Raw genomic sequence first — 13,537 nt, 5'->3', positions numbered from 1 at the left:
TTGCTGGGGTTTTTTTTTTCAAGCTGTTAATTTGCTTTGAACCCATTATTTTCTAAGAGTTTCTGTTAAGCTTCGGCAATTAATTCTTAGGCTTTCTAAAGCCAAGACAATATTCTTTATGCTATTTTTTCCCCCAAAACATGACCTGTCCTACACCTGAGCTCTCATAGATTCATGAACATCAGATGGCAGAATATGTAAACAGTTACGAGGGGTTATTTGTGCCCTTTAAAAAGTAAGCGCAATGACAGTATCAATGTACTTCAGTTCCTGAAACCAAGTGTTATAGACCAGACTGTGCTTGGGATGGTATTTAATACTGCTTACCTCCTAGATGGCCCAGAGATTATGTGCTGATGTCAGAATGTGGTGAAAATCCCTTTGCCTGATAGTTTTAAGAAATGCTCCCATTCGGATGACTGGATTTCCCTGGAAACCAGAATTTATATCCAGAACTTTTTGTTTTAGCCGTCTTGAGGGCAGGGAGGGTATATTCTGAAAGTGCTGCCTTCGTTTCCTCAACCGCATCGTATTAATGTTAAGTATTTTGCTGAACCACAATTCAAGAATGACTCGAGGGTGATCAGAAAGGCAGCTGGGTCCTTACAACGCTCTCCAAGTGCTCTGTGATTCTCCTCCTCTTCCTCTCGTCTGTTTTCCATCCCGAGGTCTTTCCTACAAATTGTCTGCTTTATAGTTTATATGTCTAAACAGGCATCTATAAACTGGAGAAGATAACCAAGCTGTGTAACTTGTCAACCTTAGACAGTACAGAGTTAGAGACACTGGTCTAAGGACTAATCTACTCGAGAGGAAGCCTGTAGATCTTGCGACACCATCTTGTCTGCTCAGGGGTCTTTCCCCGTGTTTCTAAGCTCTTCAGTTCGTATGGGGGAGAGGGAAATAGGTGTGTGTGAGTGTGTGAGGAGAGAGGATGGAATGGGCAACATTACTGACATTGAATTGTGAATAGTAGTTACGAGAAAGATGGGTCCAAAGGCCTGGCCCTGGATAGATGACAGGTCCGTGACAGGAAGTGATTTGTCTACAGCAAAATACTAGGCTAGGTACGTCTTCTGTGGTGTGTTGGTAAAAACAACTAATATTTGCTGAGTATTACTTTAATGTGCCAGACCCTAGGAAAAGCACTTTTATATGGGTTAGCACATCCAATCCTTATAACGACCCTATGAAGTAGTAGTATTAATATTACTCCTAATTAAAGGACACCAACACTCAGGTTAGTAACTCCCCAGCCTCATCTGGCAAATTCAGGTCTAACTTCAGAATCCAAACTCTTGGGGCTTCCCTGGTGGCACAGTGGTTGAGAGTCCGCCTGCCGATGCAGGGGACGCGGGTTCGTGCCCCGGTCCGGGAGGATCCCACATGCCGCGGAGCGGCTGGGCCCGTGAGCCATGGCCGCTGAGCCTGCGCATCCGGAGCCTGTGCTCCGCAACGGAAGAGGCCACAGCAGTGAGAGGCCCGCGTACCGCAAAAAAAAAACCCAACAAAAACAGAATCCAGACTCTTAACTTTGTATGCTCGGGACCCAAATCCTTTCCTATGTACCAGCATAAGCAGAGGTATGATGGTAAACTGGCTTTCTGTTGGGGAAAAGAACCTTGATTTGTAGTATTTGCTGTATTTGTCTTCATCTCCCAGCACCAATTCTGGGGCATCATTGTCATCCTCTCATAGCCAGGGAGCTGGCAGTGACGGGACAGAAGAGTGTTAGGAACCTGCCCCCATTAGAGCGCGGGATGGGGGACTGGGCTGAAGGAGCAGCGCACCGCACAGCCCCTCAGGCCTCGGAGACACACTCTGCCCCTTGCCCTAGAGTTTCCACCCGAAAAGCCACCGTCATACCTTCTAGGTGGGTCTGAAATGATGCCCTTGATACCTCTGGAGGACTAGAAGCCTGCTCTCCCCTTCCCTCCTTCAGAAACAACTTGAAAGGAATAGTTGAAGCATTAACACCTTGGTACAATTTTCAACAAAATAAGACAATGCTCTTCTGTCACTTTTTTCCTCTCCTCTGCACTTCACACTCCCACGGCTGTTGTCCTTGCAGCTAATTACTCTGCTCTTTGACTAGTCACTCTCCTGTCTGTCAGCTGGTGCTGCCGCCAGGAAGAGCAGGCCTCCTGGAAATACGCTGCCCTCCGTCCCCAGCACCATGCTTCTCAGGGTCACTGGGATCCGAGGGTCCCAGGACACAGACACCGGCATGGGGATCAAATGTAGTCACGAACACCCACGTATGTTCATATGCAAGAGTCACTAGTTTTGAAAAGGCAGGTGGTTTTTGTTTTGTTTTTGTTTTGTTTTCTTCACATCTTTATTGGCGTATAATTGCTTTACAATGGTGTGTTAGTTTCTGCTTTATAACAAAGTGAATCAGTTATACATATATATATGTCCCCATATCTCTTCCCTCTTGCATCCCCCTCCCTCCCACCCTCCCTATCCAGCCCCTCTAGGTGGTCACAAAGCACCGAGCTGATCTCCCTGTGCTATGCGGCTGCTTCCCACTAGCTGTCTGTTTTACATTTGGTGGTGTATATATGTCCATGCCACTCTCTCACTTCGTCCCAGCTTACCCTTCCCCCGTCCCGTGTCCTCAAGTCCATTCTGTCCTGCCCCTAGGTTCTTCATAGCCATTTTTTTTTTTTTTTTAGATTCCATATATAAGTGTTAGCGTACAGTTTTTTGTTTTTCTCTTTCTGACTTACTTCACTCTTTATGACAAACTCTGGATCCATCCACCTCACTACGAATAACTCAATTTCGTTTCTTTTTATGGCTGAGTAATATTCCATTGTATATATGTGCCACATCTTCTTTATCCATTCATCTGTTGATGGGCACTTAGGTTGCTTCCATGTCCTGGCTATTGTAAATAGAGCTGCAATGAACATTATGGTACATGACTCTTTGAATTATGGTTTTCTCAGGGTATGTGCCCAGTAGTGGGATTTCTGGGTCATATGGTAGTTCTATTTTTAGGTTTTTAAGGAACCTCCATACTGTTCTCCATAGTGGCTGTATCCATTTACATTCCCACCAACAGTGCAAGAGGGTTCCCTTTTCTCCACGCCCTCTCCAGCATTTATTGTTTGTAGATTTTTTGATGATGGCCATTCTGACTGGTGTGAGGTGATACCTCACTGTAGTTTTGATTTGCATTTCTCTAATGATTAGTGATGTTGAGCATTCTTTCATGTGCCTCTTGGGCATCTGTATATCTTCTTTGGAGAAATGTCTGTTTAGGTCTTCTGCCCATTTTTGGGTTGGGTTGTTTGTTTTTTTGATATTGAGTTGCATGAGCTGCTTGTAAGTGAAAAAGCCAGTTTAACAGCAACAAATGGGGCTTTAGTAACACCTGTTAAATCAAGCTCTTTTCCCTATTTGCAGGACATAAGCAGACCCTCTATGAATTGTTTCCAGAGGCAACTGTTTTAAAGAGAAGAGAGGACCGGGAAAGAAAAGCAAAATTCCTGAGACCCTACTGTGTACTGGGCTTTAAAAACAATCTTCATGGCAGCCTCATTTCCATTGAAACAATGAGGAGAATGAGGGTTAGAGAGGTTTAGTAGCTGCCCAGAGAGTGAATAGGGCCAACTAGGATGACAGCATGATGGAAGCAGTCTTGGCAGAAACAGGTTTGGAATTTGGCTGCAGACGTCATCAGAAGGCTCCCCCCAGAGAATAAGATGTTGCACTGCAGGAGGGACCCCCACCCCCTCCATCGCCAATCAGAGTGTATGACCAGCTGTATGTCTTGGTGTCTGTGACCTCTGACTCTTGAGCAGTCATTCTCTAGGCAAAATTACAAGTACCCAGATAGCAGATTCAGTTGTGATGCTCTGAATGGTATCGCATGGGAGTGGTAGGCCATCATTCTGTTGAGGGCCACCAGCCTATGGGTTTGTTTCTTTAATTGAAGTATAGTTGATTTACATTGTTGTGTTAATTTCAGGTGTATGGCACAGTGATCCAGTTACGTATTTACATATATGTGTATATATTCTTTTTCATATCCTTTTCCCTTATATTGAATGTAGTTCCCTAAAGAAAGCAGTCAAGGGCCATTCAAGAGGAAGCGCTAAAAACACATTACCTAAAAGGACCAGATCACCTTTTAAGTAAGAATGGGTTGCAGAGTTTTTTCTTCATTTTAAAAAACAATTATTTCAAACTGCAAAAGCATCCTGCTTTAGAGCTGGAAGGGCTGTGAGAAATCATTTGGTTCAAGTCTCTCATATTTTTTAGATGAGGAACTTTGGTTCAAAGAGGTTACGCTTTTTTTTCCCAAGCCAAAGTCACATGAATGATTAGGGACACAGCTGTCCCCAGACATCCAACTTTTCTGATTCAGGAGTCCAGGTGTTGTGATGTTCTGTCCAATATTACCGCTCGGCTGATTTTTCTATCTGTATTTCTTAGTGTCTTAGGAATAAAGGAGAGAGTAGTGGGTAATAAGAAATTAGAGGAAAAAGTTAGAATGAAAAGACTGAAAAAGAGAAAGAAGATGGAGTGACTTTTCAATTAACTTATGGTTTCAGCTTGTCACCATGTGTCACTTTTAGCACCGAAATTGTAATTCCTTTTGACCATAGCTCTTTAAGAATTGTTGACATTTTGTCATAGCCCATGCCCGAATGAAATGCAATAGTCAGTATAAGATGAAGTTTGGGAACCTGGAGTAGAAATGTCCTTTAGTTAGTGACTAAAATAAGATTAATCTACAAGTAGACTTATTCTGTGGGTTCAAATCCTGGCTCTGCCACTTCTTCTTGACTGTGTAGTCTTTGCAAATTAATCTCTCTAGGCCTCTATTTCCCCATCTGATAAACGGGGATAATGATACTCGTACTTCAGAGAGTTGGTGTAGGGCAGCCGGATTAGTGCTGGCCCATCGTGAGCTCTAGGTGCCCGAGTTTTTATTGTTCAACACCAGATTTTACTTGGAGTAATACAATATAAATCCTTTTATGAACTTTCATGCATGTCATTAACAGCCAGCTTTTATCTTTGTCCTTCAGTGTACTGCCCACTTCTGGGTTCCATGCCTCATTCTCATAGGGATAAGTAAGGGAGCAGAAGCTAGTGGTGTCCCGCACCGCCCCCCCCCCCCCCCCCCCCCCCCGTAGAAGGCAGTCAGAAGCGGCGGGGTGGCAAAGGTTCAGCGCTATGGAATCTTTGCTTTTCATTCTCTGTAAATGAATCTTCTCTCCCTGCTTTGGCCTTATCGTACTTCATTCTGTGATTATGGAATATGCAGAAGGTCTCTAATAGTATGCTAAGGGTGGTGGGGATGAAATATAGAGAGGAGACAAAATCTTTGGCTAATGGGATCTTTTAACCAGTTTTAGTATTAAACATTCTGCAGCTTGAAAGACTCTTTCAAAGAGTGCTTGAACTAGAAGAAAGTTTAGTAATTATCAATTACAAGTCTTTCATTTTACAAAGAAACTAAGGCCCCAAAGCTGATATTGTCTATTTGATATTACATTATGATTGTTTCTATTTTAATTATTTACTTATTCTCTACCCTGATGCAATATGGGCCTGAATCAGCCTATGGAGGTACAGAATTAAAATTCAGTGAGGGAATCTCTGTGTATGTGTGGTGGGGAAATGGGGAATGGGGGGAGGTAGATGGAAAATGTGGCCAAGGGAGAAATTTTTGAAAAGTTAATGCCCTGGAATACATGATAAAGGTCTGTACGTGTTCTGTACATGTGGTTGGTTCCTGGCAGCCAACAGAAAGGGACATGGGGCTTCCCTGGTGGCGCAGTGGTTGAGAGTCCGCCTGCCGACGCAGGGGACACGGGTTCGTGCCCCGGTCCGGGAAGATCCCACATGCCGCGGAGCGGCTGGGCCCGTGAGCCATGGCCGCTGAGCCTGCGCGTCCAGAGCCTGTGCTTCGCAACGGGAGAGGCCACAACAGTGAGAGGCCCGCGTACCGCAAAAAAAACAAAAAAGAAAGGGACATGGATGATATGATCCACTGAATTTACAAGTTAAACAGACCAGTGCTGAGGAGAAGCAAAGCTAGTGCTGATTTTGAGGTAGAAAGAAATTTTTCCATGCATTATTATAAATTTTTATTAATATTTCTTTGGCAAGCTACAACATTCTTGCATTTTGCATTCTTGCAACATTCTTGTATTTCCAGATCCAGAGCTCTAGATACTGCATGATCAGAAATGAAAGACTTCAGATACACTGCAGTAACACCTGTGTTAACAACCAAAAAAGTATGGTAATGGCATATTTTTGTCAGAAATATTGATTCAAAGCTAGAAATTATATCAAGGCCTAAGGTGATAATCCTTCATTTCAGAGGAAAGCGTTTATTATATAAGAAGTCAAAACTGCTGAAACTAATGTCAAGTAGGCCATACAGTGTTTTGCGAACTGTAGATCGTTATTCTTAAGTAGATCATGAAATGAGTTTAGGAGGTTGTACCCAATGTATTTTTTTAATGAAATGGATTAACCCAGAATATAGCAGAATGGAAGCTGACAGAGGAAGGGTGTATGTGTGTGTGTATTTGTGGTTGTGCTGTATCACAGTGTAAAATGTACTTGTCACCAGGATTGTGGTCCAAAACATTTGAAAGCCATTGTCATCAAACCATTAAAAGGGGCATAGCAGCCTCTTGGGCATAGGGTCAGATTAAGGTAGACCTAGGCTTTTGAGGAGTCGGAGGGAGAGGTTAAGGAAACTCCAAGCAAAGGTGCCCATTGGAGACTTGGGCTAAGACCGAGGAGGGCAAGGACCCCAGCAAATGCACATGCTCCAAAAGCAGCACTTTTCAAAACCTGTGGCCGTCATGGAGACGTGGGAGAGGACGCATGGTGGGGTACATTTAAAATGTCATGAGTCATACCCTGAGATACATGGACAAGGTCATAGAGGGGGGCCCGTTCCATTGTGTTCATTCTCCCACCAACATAAGCACCTTCCCTAAATCAAGACCAGGCCTTCGGCTGGATGCCCTTTGGACCTACACTGTCCAGTACAGGAGCCATGAGTCACCTGTGACTACAGAGCCATTGTAACGTGGCTGGTCCCAAGTGAGACGTGCTCTAAGTATAAGATACACTCCAAATGTACAAGAATGTAAAATGTCTCGTAAATTTTGTAATACTGCTTTATTGATTACATGTTGAAATGATGGCATTTTGGATATATTGAGTTAAATAAAATGTATTATTAATTTCACCTGTTTCGTTTTATTTTTGTAGTATGGCTGCTAGACATTTAAAACTTACATACACGGCTCCTGTGTGTGGCTTATATTGTATTTCTGTTGGGCAGCACTGATCTGGACTCCCCTTATGCTATCTCTAAAGTACCTCTTAAAGGACTATTTCGTAATTACTCTTAATCTTTTCTTTCCAGATCTTCCCACCTGCTTCTCAATCTTTGAAATGTCTTTAAGAAAGAAAGTCATTTTTTCTCTTAGTGATGAAATTCAAATGCACAGTTTGAGTTAATGTTTTCGTGGGGGTAGGTTTTTTCAGTAATTTTTCTATCAATCAAGTCAATAATTGGTCGAACCTTCCTTGGTTGTTTGGGTAAAGGTCATGGAAAGTGGGTTCCTCGTTTCCTAAGTTTTGGGGGATGGAATGATGGCACAAAAAGAGGGTAAAGTGATGGAAGACATTTGTGCCTGCCATTAGTTTCACTCAGACTGCTGCCTGGGGACAGCTCTGCTATGGGAGATTTCTGGCTTTCAAGGGGGAAAAAAAAGGCCTGATTTCAGATTGTGCTTTGTTCCCTGGTGATTTGATAATTGCTGATTTCAATAACAGGCTTTTTTTCCCCTCCTCCTGAGCTAAATTTGGCTCTCAGTTTGGATTTCAAGAATTCTCCCCACTTATTTTTGACTATCGGGATCCCAACGAATTCAAAACTATATACCCTTTTAGATCCTTAATCGTAAGGGAAGGATCTAAAGCTTCCCTTACGATTAAGGATATAAAGCTGACTCTTTCCTCCGAGGCCCCATCTTAGGGGTCTGTTCCCACCATGCTGTCTGGGCACCTTCCCTCCCCAGGTCTCAGTGCTGACTCTGCCCCCTACTCCACCCCCATCCCCACCAGGGTGACCATAGGTCTCACTGAATTTTCAAGACTCCGTATCTCAGACTCAGCATTTAGGATTGATCAAAAGAAAATACTAGTATAATACTTCCTGGGATTCTGGTTTTTGAAAGGAAAATAATTACAGGCCTAATGATTGAAAGATGGTTTGAAACTTGAGAATGAAGTGTTTGATCCATTTTAACTGTTAATGAGAATCAGTGTGGTTCCACCAACAAGAAAAATCAATATTGATTTTTCTTCTCTCTGTGCCCTCCCCTTAGGAGTTGCTCTGAGACCTACCGCATGCCAGTGATGGAGTACAAAATGAACGAAGGGGTTTCCTACGAATTCAAGTTTCCCTTTCGAAATAATAACAAGTGGCAGAGGAATGCCAACAAGGGGCCTCATTCACCTCAAGTTCCATCCCAGGTGCAGAGTCCCATGACCTCGAGGCTGAATGCCGGGAAAGGAGACGGGAAGATGCCTCCTCCAGAACGAGCCGCCAACATTCCCCGAAGCATCTCCAGTGACGGGCGCCCACTGGAGAGGCGGTGAGTGTGCCTCCCAAGCTTTTCTCTGAATCTCTGCCCCCAATTTAAATAGCGCCAGGCCCATAAGCACTAGCTTTAGGTCTTCCCATATTTTACTAGAAATCAAAACTTAAAACTGAGATGCATGCGCTAGTGGTTTTCAAAGCATGGCAGCATTCCAAAGCCATCAGGATAAGTGAAGATGTATTCCAGCAAAGCGTGCAGCTCTCTGTACAATGGTATTTGGGCTTTGCTCTTTCATTTTCATGTGATATCAACAGAAATCATCACTGCACGCTCAGTAGCCATACGAGCTAGAACTTGGCAGACTCTTTGAGGTGACATTGACCATATCATCATCTTTGACAGTCTGTGTCTTTTGGAGATGAGTGATACAACAGTGGCAAGAGAATGCAGGCTTTTGGTTGAGTGTCTGTGTTTGTGTCACTTTGTTAATAAAGAATTGTGAGAAGGGAAATCCACTAGTATAGCACAAACATATTTTTCCACTGCTCTGAATGTAAAAGAAAATAGTGGATATGTTAAAACACTCAGTCCTGAGTAAAGTAAGCAAAAGGAGAGGGATTGAGGGATCCCAGAAAGTAACAAAATGAGGTTTGCTGTTAAGTTGAAAGTCACAGTGGATTCCCTCACAGGTGATAACTGGTGAACTCTTCCTTAACCAGCATGCCTTAGCACTTTTGTCTCGAATTCACTGTAAAATGCAGCACTGTGAACTAAGAACCTTGGCCAAAAATTGAACTCGATAAAGTACTCTTAAAATGTGGATACAGGGCTTCCCTGGTGGCACAGTGGTTGAGAGTCTGCCTGCCGATGCAGGGAACGCGGGTTCGTGCCCCGGTCTGGGAAGATCCCACGTGCCGCGGAGCGGCTGGGCCCGTGAGCCATGGCTGCTGAGCCTGCGCATCCGGAGCCTGTGCTCCGCAACGGGAGGGGCCACAGCAGTGAGAGGCCGGCGTACCGAAAAAAAAAAAAAAAAAGTGAATACAAATGGACTACATAATATTAAATCATTGCACTATAAATTCAGTTACCCCAAATTACCTAGGCTAATGAAGGAGACGGTTTAACTCAGTAACCTGGTAGTGCCCTCCTAGAAGAAGCCAACTTCTTTCTGTCCATGCACCGTCCTTTCCCCATCACTGTGCTTGTCTTGATCACATCTCTGAGTGTTTTTGTGGCCCCCGCACTGCAGAAGGATCAGGAACCCTCAGAGCTGGTGGGGAGAAGTCTCTGTTCCAGGAGCTGCTATGGGTAGAAGGAAGGTCTCTGGAGCAAAAATGTGAGCCTGACTCATCTGAGCCTCAGGAACCAGGTCCAGCAAGAACAGGGTGCCAAGGAAAAGAGATCCCAGCTATGCTTCAGGAGTCGTTGGTTCAAGTTGAGAGCAGAAAGTTGGAGATTTTAAAAACCACACAATGATGTCTTTTATCTTAAAAGACATAAAACGTTGTCACTTAACTATTTCAGAAATACTGGAATACCATGTAGAAATAGTTTAATCACAACAGACAACCAAAAAAAAGCCTAGTTGTCTTTCTAAAATTCCTCATGTAATACTGGGGATTTATTTACAGAGCCTTGCTATTTATCTCAATAAAGGATTCCTCTCCCAAAGTGGCTGCATTCCCATCTGGACTCCTCTTGCTTTCATTATTTTCGAGAAGGAAAAACATCCAAGTGGTCGCTGAATAAATTCTTTGTTCTGCACATTCCAAACTTGGCTCCCTCTGAGGTGTGTGTTAACTGGAATTCATGATTTGGCCCACATTTGGAAGGATGAACCTAGGAAACCATTGTTTAGAGAAGGACCTTTTGTTCCTCTCAATGGTATTTTCTTTCTCTCCAGGACAGTCATCAGGCTTTTATGAGTGAAATTGGATTTGTGTTATTTTCTTTATACAATAGTCCCTATAATAAAATAGCAGAATATATTTTGCTTCCACGTTGAATTTAATTTCTGCAACGGAAACTAAAGCTTATTGCTGAACATACTGACCTCTGAAAGTGCAAATATTTTTTGTAGCTAATTATCCTCTTAGCATGCAAGCAACTTTTAGTGCTAAAGAAGGCATCAACTCCATTTTTTCCAGTTGGAGATCTTTGAGTTCTGGAGGTTCTTTTTGTGGGTACTTGTGTCTGCCTTTCATCATAACTCCACCCAGAGGAAAGGGAATCCGCGTGCTCTCCCTATAAGACTAATAATAATAGCCCTGGGGCTCTCCAAGCTATAAGATGCAAGTGACAGAAGTGAGGCTGCCAATGGTTTTTTAACCTCTACTCACTTTCCCTCTGAGGCTTCTTAGTTTCAGATATCCTTGAGGACATTGGACTAGGATTTAAGATCTTATGACGGAGGGCTTGTAAAATCTGAGCTTTACATTTTCAGGTTATTTGTCTCCTCTTCATTTTGAAAGGTGTGGTAATTAGACGGCTATTCTTTCATGAAAATTTAAGAGTTCGCTGTCCTATCCCATCATTCTTAACTTTTAGTAAAGCAGTATTAGTTAAGTTTCAACTTTGAGTCATAAATAGAAGGTACTGTTTGAGAAACTTTGTATTGCTACTGTTTGCAGAATATTTGAGTATAGAATAGACTCGTGGCCTTCATCGGGAATACGTCCAGATTCCTGAGATTCATACAGTGTACCTGGGAATATAATTTCCTCCACGAAACGTAGTAAAATATAACTAAAAAATTTAAGCATTCCCTTCATAGTCTTACTGAGAACAAACCACCTTACTGTGATGTGGAAGTGAGGCCCCTGGCTGGGCGCACCTCCTCCGTCTGACTCTCCCCTTCATACCAGCCCTGCCCTGGGTGCCATTTGCATCTGTACCTGGGCCATCTAGAGAGTGTGATATGGACCGTTCAGATGAATCACAAATAGTCAAAACGAATGCCCACGTCTGCCATTCCCTGAATCTTGCCTTACCAATAGTGGCATGAGCCTGATACTCAGACAAGGATAGTCCCTCGGTATCCGCAAAGATTGGTTCCAGAGCCCTCCATGGATACCAAAATCTGCACCTGCTCAAGTTCCGTAGTTGACCCTCACGTCCTCGGATTCAACCAATTGCAGATCGTAAACATAGTAGTGTATGTATTGAAAAAATCCCCGTGGAAGTGAACCCACGCAGTTCAAACCCGTGTTGTTCAAGGGTCAGCTGTATTGCCTTTACACGGTTCGTTTGTTCCGTTTATCTTTCTCCTCCAGGTTAGGCAAGTTGTGTTTAACTGTAGAGAAAGCAGCTGTATTTAAGCTTAAGTTAGCAGCCGCCTCAAGCCACTCTGCACGTGCTACACAAATCTGCCTACTTCATTCACCACGGTTGGACCCAGCACGGTTCATTTTAGATGAAAACTGAATATACTGCTTGTAGAAACTTAATCTACTGCTTAATCTTCTAGAAACTAGAAGCATAGTTTTTCTTAAATTGTGTGCAAGATCCCAGAGTTAAAGGCCATTCGAAATAATTTTTTTAAAAAATACTTATGGAACAGATTATCCTTTTTCCTTTAGTACCAAGGTCAGGATTTTTGACATACTAAAAGGTATGGGTATTTGGAGTTTCTAACAAGAATTATTTCACTGACTTGTGCTCTCTATACATTGTTAAGAGAAACTGATGCAGTAAGAACAGATGACGCATTTGCCATCTAAGTAGAAAAAAGTCTGATTTGATTGGGTTTAAATACAGGAGATTTATGCTCCCTAGGTGGCCTTTCAAGTACAGAATTTTATGGTATTTGTGGGAGTAGTTCTTATTGACAGAATTAATATTTAACAAAAATAGGTAATACGATGCAATTGCTCTTCCGGCCTCAAATTTATCTAGAGTGTAAGGGTAGGACTGAAATAAAAATAGCTGGCTAGGGCTTCCCTGGTGGCGCAGTGGTTAAGAATCTGCCTGACAATGCAGGGGACACGGGTTTGATCCCTGGTCCAGGAAGATCCCACCTGCCGTGGAGCAACCAAGCCCATGTGCCACAGCTACTGAGCCTGCGCTCTAGAGTCCGCGAGCCACAACTACTGAACTACTGAGCCCGCATACCATAGCCCATGCTCCGCAACCAAAAAAGCCACTGCAATGAGAAGTCTGCACGTCGCAACAAAGAATAGCCCCCACTTGCCACAACTAGAGAAAGCCTGTGCACAGCAACGAAGACCCTACACATGAATAAATAAATAAGTAGCTGGCTATAGTACATTGAACTTAACACATTACTGTGTTTAAATATAATGTGGGATCAGTAATAAAACCCTGATGTGGGTTAACATGTTCAGAAAAGCTTAACTATTTCAGAGGCTTTGCATAAACAACAGGCACGTTGGCACACAAAGGAATTTTCCTTTCTCTTTTTTGTAGATGAAGTATTTCCAGGCTTTATATAAATATTTAATGTCGGATCTTACTGAACCATTGATACTTCTGCATTTTACCTGGATACTATACTATTCCCCTTTCCCTACTGTATTTGGCGCTCAGCAGCTGGATGGAGTGTTGGTTCCTTTATGGAGTTACAGCTGGCTACACTTGCAGCCTCCCTAACTCCACCCGCCTCTGCAGACACAGCTGCGCCATACAGAGCATGAAGACTGTGCTGGAGGATACTGTTGAAACAAATGAAAAGAGTTCTCTTCTTTTTCTGGGGGGGGTGGGGCGTGCCGTGTTGCATGCAAGATCTTTTAACCACTGAACTTCCAGGGAAGTCCCTCAATCTTTATTTTCAAGGAAATGTTTTCTAGGTTTATTTCGAAGTTCTGTGTAAATAACAGGTTCTGTGTTAATAAAAATGTCATTTTCTGTTTTCAGACAAAGCCAGCACGCATTCATTCTTTACTCTTCCTTTGATTGGAATATTAGCTGTGGCTAGAAGTTTC

General features: G+C 43.1%; 1 protein-coding gene across 20 annotated transcripts in view; it reads left to right on the top strand.

The window, feature by feature from the left end:
* Window positions 1-13,537, top strand: part of SIPA1L1 (signal induced proliferation associated 1 like 1) — a 503,209-nt gene that overhangs the window by 421,839 nt on the left and 67,833 nt on the right. For all 20 annotated transcript variants that reach the window (XM_079911875.1, XM_079911870.1, XM_079911872.1 and 17 more), the window contains one exon: window positions 8,382-8,651. In XM_079911875.1, coding sequence (XP_079768001.1) covers window positions 8,382-8,651 — 270 coding nt within the window. The remainder of the gene's footprint in view (window positions 1-8,381; window positions 8,652-13,537) is intronic.

The sequence above is a fragment of the Stenella coeruleoalba genome (assembly GCF_951394435.1).
Source record: "Stenella coeruleoalba genome assembly, chromosome: 2".
In the NCBI taxonomy this organism is placed as follows: domain Eukaryota; kingdom Metazoa; phylum Chordata; class Mammalia; order Artiodactyla; family Delphinidae; genus Stenella; species Stenella coeruleoalba.
This window is presented reverse-complemented; position numbering and strand designations above follow the sequence as displayed.